This window comes from Penaeus chinensis, chromosome 11, assembly GCF_019202785.1.
Source record: "Penaeus chinensis breed Huanghai No. 1 chromosome 11, ASM1920278v2, whole genome shotgun sequence".
Lineage (NCBI taxonomy): Eukaryota > Metazoa > Arthropoda > Malacostraca > Decapoda > Penaeidae > Penaeus > Penaeus chinensis.
This window is the reverse complement of record NC_061829.1, coordinates 33,217,292-33,225,916: the sequence shown is the minus strand read 5'-3', so window position 1 is coordinate 33,225,916 and position 8,625 is coordinate 33,217,292. Positions and strand designations below refer to the sequence as shown.

The 8,625-nt window shown below is 46.2% G+C and overlaps 1 protein-coding gene across 1 annotated transcript in view; it reads right to left on the bottom strand.

Moving 5' to 3' along the window:
- LOC125030461 overlaps positions 1-3,623 on the bottom strand; it is a 4,557-nt gene extending 934 nt beyond the window's left edge. Inside the window, exon 1 of the mRNA XM_047620499.1 lies at positions 1-3,623. This exon is cut by the window's left edge and continues 601 nt beyond it. Within this exon, the coding sequence (XP_047476455.1) occupies positions 1-3,623 (3,623 nt within the window).
- Between the last annotated feature and the right edge of the window lie 5,002 nt (positions 3,624-8,625).

The window sequence follows — 8,625 nt, the reverse complement described above, 5'->3', positions numbered from 1 at the left end:
GAAATATCTCCAAGTACTTGACGCATGCACCGATTGAAGACTGAGGGGGAGTTCGTTAATCCAAAGGGTAGCACCTTGTATTGATACAGTCCACAGGGGGTTTTGAAGGCTGTTATCTTCCTGCTCTCTGGATGCAAAGGAATCTGGAAGAATCCTTTTGTCAGGTCCAGTTTTGTAAAATATTTAGAGGCAGATAAACGTGAGAAGATAATGCATTGATCAGACATTGGTTCCGCCTCGAAATGAGTAGCTGCGTTAACGCGACGGTAATCCCCGCAGATCCTGATGTCTCCTCCTTTCTTCTTAACCACAACTATGGGTGAACAATACGAACTCTTGGACGGTTCAATAATGCCCATAGCTTCCAGTTTCTTTATCTCTTTGATCACCAAGTCTACATATCGCAGAGGTATGGGATATGGCTTTGTGCGCACTGGCTCTTTATTACGAAGGACGATTCGATGTTCTTCCACCTTGGCAACTCGGGGTTGGTCAGAGAAGATTTCAGGGTACTTCTGAATGATCTCATGGAGGTCTGCCTTATGGTGGTCCTCTAGCTTCGGGTTTATGATAATACTCTCTGGTCCTTCCCTCGAATCAGCCTCAGGAGTCAAGGGCTGGCAGAAACCAGAGTCTTCAGGTATTACGGTTGCCGTACAACCAAACCTTTTCGAGTTATCAACACCTTTCTCAGAAGAGCAGCGTCGTCGAACATTGACTGAACGTCGATTGTCACTCTTTTCTTGTTGACGAGTTGCATGGCTAGACTGAGGTACAGGGGAGGACCTTGGATAATATTTCTTTATCATGTTTATGTGGAAACGTTTCTTCTCGTGGCCGATTCCTACGATGTAATTAACGTCTGAAACTCGTTTGAGAATAGTATAAGGTCCACTCCACTGTGCTAGGAGCTTGTTTGTGCTCGTAGGTAGCAATATCAAGCACTGATCTCCTTCATCAAGAGTACGAAACTTGGCTTTCCTGTCATAATAAGACTTCTGAGTGACCTGGCTTTTCAAAAGCTCCTCTTTTGCGAGTTCGCACGTAGAATGCAAGCGTTCACTCAGATCCAGAACATACTGATAAGAGGAGGTGATTACTGGGTCATCCTCAGTGTTGTCCCACAGCTCCCTCAGAACTTGCAAAGGGCCTCTTACTGGTCTACCGTACACCAACTCAAATGGGGAGAATCTTAAGGAACTTTGCGGGGCTTCTCTGTAGGCAAACAGCAGCGGTGCCAAGAGACGAGGCCATTCCCGCGGCTGGTCTGCAGCCATACGTTTTAGCATCTTCTTTAGTGTGCCATTAAATCGCTCACAAAGACCATTTCCTTGTGGGTGGTATGGTGTAGTTCTCATGCCCTTTACTGAAAGGAGCTTCCAGGTCTCTTCCATCATGCCTGATGTAAACTGTGTACCTCTGTCGCTCAGTACTTCCTTGGGTATGCCGATTCTGCAGAACATATCGAAGAGAGCTTCTGCAACCGTGGCAGCTTCTATGTTCTTCAGGGCAACAGCTTCTGGCCATCTTGTTGCAAAATCAACGACTGTAAGGATGTATTTCGATTTATCGTCAGCACAAGGTGTAATGGGACCCACAATATCGACAGCCACGCGAGAGAACGGTTCCGAAATCACAGGAAGTGGCTGTAGAGGTGCTGCAGTATTGCGTCCCTTGTCCGTTGTCTTCTGACATATGTCACAGGAACGGCCGAGTCTTAAGATTTCAGCTCCCATTCCAGGCCAGAACATGGTGGATTGTATTCGGGCGAGAGTTTTGGCTGCCCCCATGTGACCTCCGAGGAGCGAGTGGTGCCCCAACTTGAAGACTTGTTGGCGACATCCAGCTGGAACAACGAACTGCAGCTTCACCTCACCCTGAGGCAAGGTAGTTCGTCGGTAAAGTCTGTTGTTCTGCCATATAAAGTCCATCTTTATTCCCTTGTAGAGGCGAACATGACGTTGCTCAGCATATTCACGTAGTTTGGAGAGGGTGGCATCATTTTTCTGCTGCTCAGCTATATCCTCGCCTTTTAGTAGTGCCTCCAGACCTTGTGGATTTGCCAGTCGTGTACTGATCTCAGAGCGACGTGCAGCAGCTCTCGTAGTGACAGCAGCACTGGTCTGATCCATAATGTCTGCAGATATGGTTGGTCCATCGCGAACACCAGGGGATTCTGACATAAGGGGGACATCTTGTGCAGTAGGTTCACTCTCCTCTGCAGTTTGTGTCATCGCGTCCTTGCCTCCTTCCACCTGGGTCTGCGTCTGGACCTCTTTCGCCGGGACCAGGCCAGCTCCAGGCACGTTGCCCAGGACAAAATCGAAGGCGGGGTTATCCATAACAGCAGCAGTCACAGTGCCTGTAAAATAAGGGGACTGGCAGAAAACCTTTGCCTCACGGACAACTATTTGTGAACCATCAATCATTGTAACACGAACGGTTTTGCCAGTATAATCCTTTCTTTTTACATACCTTTTTTTAACTACACATCCTGTGGAGCCAGAGTCTCGCATGATAATTGCTCTGCGACCCTGGACTAGGCCCTCTGCAGTAGACAATCTCTTGCTGGCTGCTGAAGGCAAGGGGAGAGGAGAGCATGCACAGAGTACATGGTGGCCAAGTGCCAGGCCAGACAGATGTACCTGGGGCTCCTCCTTTTCCGGGACACTGTTCACGGTAGCCAAGTGACCGGACTGGTAGAACGGCTTCTTTTCACCCCCTTTCCGTGGCATATTGAAAGGCTGGTGCTTGTGTTCTCCCGGCTGTGCTTTTGCAGTTTCAGGAGATTTTGACTCCCTGCGATCACCGACGCTTCTCAGAGCAGGTTTCTTTGACTCTTGCTTTCGTTCGCCCTCTTTCTTCACCCTATAGTTGTAGCCATAAGCAGAGAACCAGCCATCCGCTATGTCCGCGGTCTCCGCCAGGCTAGTAACTTTGTTCATTCTCAGCTGAGCTCGCAATCCCTTGGGCAGCGAAGCGAGTAGTTGCGTAACCAGAATGAGCTCCAGGATACCTTCCTTGGTGTCAGGTAAATTACTCCTTCGATGCCAAGTCTTAAAGAGATGAGAGAGACGAATGATGAAAAGCTTGCAGGTCTCCCGCTCGTCAAGGTGAGCTTCCTGGAACCTGCAACGGGCCTGCTCGAGGCTTATAGCGTAAGCACTCAGCAGAGCTTCCTTTAATTCGCTGTACGTCAAATTACCTTCGATTTCGGTGCGGTGATAAACATCCAGGCTGTGGCCCTGGAGGCGGGTGACGAGCTGCAGAAACATCGTCTTCTCGTCCCACCCGTGATCGGCTGCGACCCTTTCGAATACGAGGAAATAAGCTTCGACCTGGTCTGCGTCGTCAGGAAACATCGGCAACTTCGTTTTGGGAGGAGCCACGGGCGTGGGCGGCGTAGCTTTAAGGACTTCTATCTTATGCTTAAAATTTAGCTCCGCCATCCGAATTTCGTGCTCCCGTATCGCTTCGGCGGCCGCAAACTCGCGTTCGCGATCTTCCCGCTCTCTGCGCTCCGCCCGCAAGTCTCGATGCTGGTCCTGCACATACTTAGCAATATCACGGGGATCAGTCAACCCCAGGTCTGCAGCCTCCTGCTTCAATACCGCTAAATCCATTTCTAGATAAGTTTAATTTCAGTTTTGTTCGTGCTAATGAATAACTAATGCTATTGAATAACAAGTGCCACGTACGAACGAGTTCTTGGTTCAGTCACTTATAATTATTGTTCATACTATTGGTTAGTGCCACTGACCTCTAGCTAATGATGGGAATGAATGAAATGTGTGCAAGAGAATAATATAAAACACGTCCTCTATATCACAATAACAAGGGAAAGCGAATGCTTATAACCCTATCATGGAATGTAACAAGTCAAAATTGAAATTATGGATACTGACGTGATTCCCGTCTGCTTATATGCAAGCACATTTACTTTACTTATTCAATAAATATCAGTGGCCCCACGTTGGGCGCCATTGTCACACTATACTCAAATTATTTATATTCCGAGTATTTAGTTAGGAATGTATAGCTTCCATCACTTACTCGCTGTAATAAGTTATTCCATGAGCAATAACGTTTGTTTCATGAAATTATTATGAATTATATACATATTTTACTTTCCATGTGATTAGTGTGATTGTAATACTACTTATTAATTTATTACTTTAAGGTCTATAATATTACTTTCTTTTATAGTTTTATTCTCGTTTATTGAGAAGGGAAACTGCGAGCCACTGACAGAAATAAGTAGAAACAAAAATGCACTGAATAACTTCACTTATTATTTATTTATTCACTTAGCACACAATACATTGTTCAATGGATGATGCCCTACACATTCACCCCACTTACTCACCTTCCGCATTACAGGATAATCCTAACCCTAGATTATAGCACAGCACCACTAACACAGTCACTTCAAAAATAGTCACTTCAACAATAGTCATTTTACTGTCCGCACTCACGTATTTTCGCACTGCACGTTTCTTTATCATAGTTTAACTGTTTAGCACTTCGATGTTGTTTATATAAGTTATCAGAGGATAATATCAATTAAATTAGTTCATAACTTCTAGATTGGATTTATTTCCAAGGAATTAGCGGTTAAAACACAAGAGTCGAGATCACGTCCTTTTCAGCCGGTGGTGAACAGCGATCTCCTCACCTTACGGCATGTTAGGCCTAAGACACCTGCTATAACCAATAGCAGCGGGAATATTTGCATACGTGAACAAGCAGAACCACCACCTAGTCTTTCATTCAGCAGTCACACCTCTCATTCGCTAGTGTTTATACTTCTGTATATAGGAGAATTACATTTATCTATATGCGGTTACGTTAATTAGATATAATTATCGTGACATTACTCCCACCAAAAGTATACGCTCAACTAAAGATATATTCTTGTTAGCTGATTTAACTAAAACGAAAACGAAATCCACTTGAAGTGATAGCTTCTCTCCTTCAAGGTTAGATTCTGAAGTGGAGGAAGTGCAGGAACCAAGTACAGGTTTCGCACCTCAGCTGAAAGTTGAGAAATATACATATAACATCTATAGGAGGTTTACATTTCTATCTTCCACCTTAACAGGAAGCACAAAATTGAGTTTCTATCATGATTATATTAGCAACAAGTTAATAAATAATTTGTTGATTATATCCCACGTATTTCAAGTTTGTGTTTCAAGAACAAAAAAAATGAATTTAGAACAATACTTCCTTTAGAATCAAAGTTCTTTATTCTGGGTGGCACCTCATTAGGGATGAGGATTCTTCTGCAGTCGATGCTCCACCTCCGCTTCATGATATTGTAGTTGAGGTCCTGGGTTGCGAGACATTTCAGCTCGGCTGTCCTCAAGGTCACTGCTGCTTCCGCTGACCAGCCTTGAGAGTAGATCAGCTCCTACGTTCTCAGTTCCTCTTATGTAGCGGATATTGAACTCAAATTGTTGAAGGTAGAGCGCCCAGCGCATCAAGCGCGCGTTGGCGGTCTTAGATCGCTTGATTTGAGAGAGAGGCATGTGGTCCGTTTCCAGAGTGAATTTAGCACCACACAAGTAATAATAAAACTTGTGAATCCCCTCTATAACCGCTAACAGCTCTCGTTCAACTGTCGAATAATTGCATTCGGCTTTGAGAGTCTACGGCTGTGGTAAGCTACGGGGAACAATATGCCATCAAACTCTTGCAGAAGGATTGCTCCAACACCTTCTCCCGATGCATCCGTCCGCAAAGTAAAGGGTTTATCTTTGGATGGAAGTCGGAGAATAGGTTCAGAGCACAAGGTTTCCTTTAGTGTAGTGAAGGATTTCTCTTGCTCTGCACCCCACACCAGCTTGATGCTGCAGTCTTTCTTCAGGAGGTTGAATAGTGGAAGAGCAATCTGCGTAAAGTTTTTGATGAAGCTCCGATAATACCCAACGAGGCCGAGGAAAGAACGAAGCTGGTGTTGATTTACGGGTCGCGGTGCCATGCGAATCTTCTGTAGTTTCTCCTGCTGACACTCGCATTTGCCATCTCCAACGGTGTGGCCAAGGAAGTGTGTCCGTGTGAAGGCTATCTCACACTTGCTGGGCTTTAGGGTCATTCGATGCAGTGATAATTTACTGAAAACTACGTCGAGAAGCTTCTGGTGCTCAGCCAAGTCGATGTATGTACGAGTACGTCATCCATAAAAATTTCTACTCCCGAAATATCTCCAAGTACTTGACGCATGCACCGATTGAAGACTGAGGGGGAGTTCGTTAATCCAAAGGGTAGCACCTTGTATTGATACAGTCCACAGGGGGTTTTGAAGGCTGTTATCTTCCTGCTCTCTGGATGCAAAGGAATCTGGAAGAATCCTTTTGTCAGGTCCAGTTTTGTAAAATATTTAGAGGCAGATAAACGTGAGAAGATAATGCGTTGATCAGACATTGGTTCCGCCTCGAAATGAGTAGCTGCGTTAACGCGACGGTAATCCCCGCAGATCCTGATGTCTCCTCCTTTCTTCTTAACCACAACTATGGGTGAACAATACGAACTCTTGGACGGTTCAATAATGCCCATAGCTTCCAGTTTCTTTATCTCTTTGATCACCAAGTCTACATATCGCAGAGGTATGGGATATGGCTTTGTGCGCACTGGCTCTTTATTACGAAGGACGATTCGATGTTCTTCCACCTTGGCAACTCGGGGTTGGTCAGAGAAGATTTCAGGGTACTTCTGAATGATCTCATGGAGGTCTGCCTTATGGTGGTCCTCTAGCTTCGGGTTTATGATAATACTCTCTGGTCCTTCCCTCGAATCAGCCTCAGGAGTCAAGGGCTGGCAGAAACCAGAGTCTTCAGGTATTACGGTTGCCGTACAACCAAACCTTTTCGAGTTATCAACACCTTTCTCAGAAGAGCAGCGTCGTCGAACATGACTGAACGTCGATTGTCACTCTTTTCTTGTTGACGAGTTGCATGGCTAGACTGAGGTACAGGGGAGGACCTTGGATAATATTTCTTTATCATGTTTATGTGGAAACGTTTCTTCTCGTGGCCGATTCCTACGATGTAATTAACGTCTGAAACTCGTTTCAGAATAGTATAAGGTCCACTCCACTGTGCTAGGAGCTTGTTTGTGCTCGTAGGTAGCAATATCAAGCACTGATCTCCTTCATCAAGAGTACGAAACTTGGCTTTCCTGTCATAATAAGACTTCTGAGTGACCTGGCTTTTCAAAAGCTCCTCTTTTGCGAGTTCGCACGTAGAATGCAAGCGTTCACTCAGATCCAGAACATACTGATAAGAGGAGATGATTACTGGGTCATCCTCAGTGTTGTCCCACAGCTCCCTCAGAACTTGCAAAGGGCCTCTTACTGGTCTACCGTACACCAACTCAAATGGGGAGAATCTTAAGGAACTTTGCGGGGCTTCTCTGTAGGCAAACAGCAGCGGTGCCAAGAGACGAGGCCATTCCCGCGGCTGGTCTGCAGCCATACGTTTTAGCATCTTCTTTAGTGTGCCATTAAATCGCTCACAAAGACCATTTCCTTGTGGGTGGTATGGTGTAGTTCTCATGCCCTTTACTGAAAGGAGCTTCCAGGTCTCTTCCATCATGCCTGATGTAAACTGTGTACCTCTGTCGCTCAGTACTTCCTTGGGTATGCCGATTCTGCAGAACATATCGAAGAGAGCTTCTGCAACCGTGGCAGCTTCTATGTTCTTCAGGGCAACAGCTTCTGGCCATCTTGTTGCAAAATCAACGACTGTAAGGATGTATTTCGATTTATCGTCAGCACAAGGTGTAATGGGACCCACAATATCGACAGCCACGCGAGAGAACGGTTCCGAAATCACAGGAAGTGGCTGTAGAGGTGCTGCAGTATTGCGTCCCTTGTCCGTTGTCTTCTGACATATGTCACAGGAACGGCCGAGTCTTAAGATTTCAGCTCCCATTCCAGGCCAGAACATGGTGGATTGTATTCGGGCGAGAGTTTTGGCTGCCCCCATGTGACCTCCGAGGAGCGAGTGGTGCCCCAACTTGAAGACTTGTTGGCGACATCCAGCTGGAACAACGAACTGCAGGTTCACCTCACCCTGAGGCAAGGTAGTTCGTCGGTAAAGTCTGTTGTTCTGCCATATAAAGTCCATCTTTATTCCCTTGTAGAGGCGAACATGACGTTGCTCAGCATATTCACGTAGTTTGGAGAGGGTGGCATCATTTTTCTGCTGCTCAGCTATATCCTCGCCTTTTAGTAGTGCCTCCAGACCTTGTGGATTTGCCAGTCGTGTACTGATCTCAGAGCGACGTGCAGCAGCTCTCGTAGTGACAGCAGCACTGGTCTGATCCATAATGTCTGCAGATATGGTTGGTCCATCGCGAACACCAGGGGATTCTGACATAAGGGGGACATCTTGTGCAGTAGGTTCACTCTCCTCTGCAGTTTGTGTCATCGCGTCCTTGCCTCCTTCCACCTGGGTCTGCGTCTGGACCTCTTTCGCCGGGACCAGGCCAGCTCCAGGCACGTTGCCCAGGACAAAATCGAAGGCGGGGTTATCCATAACAGCAGCAGTCACAGTGCCTGTAAAATAAGGGGACTGGCAGAAAACCTTTGCCTCACGGACAACTATTTGTGAACCATCAATC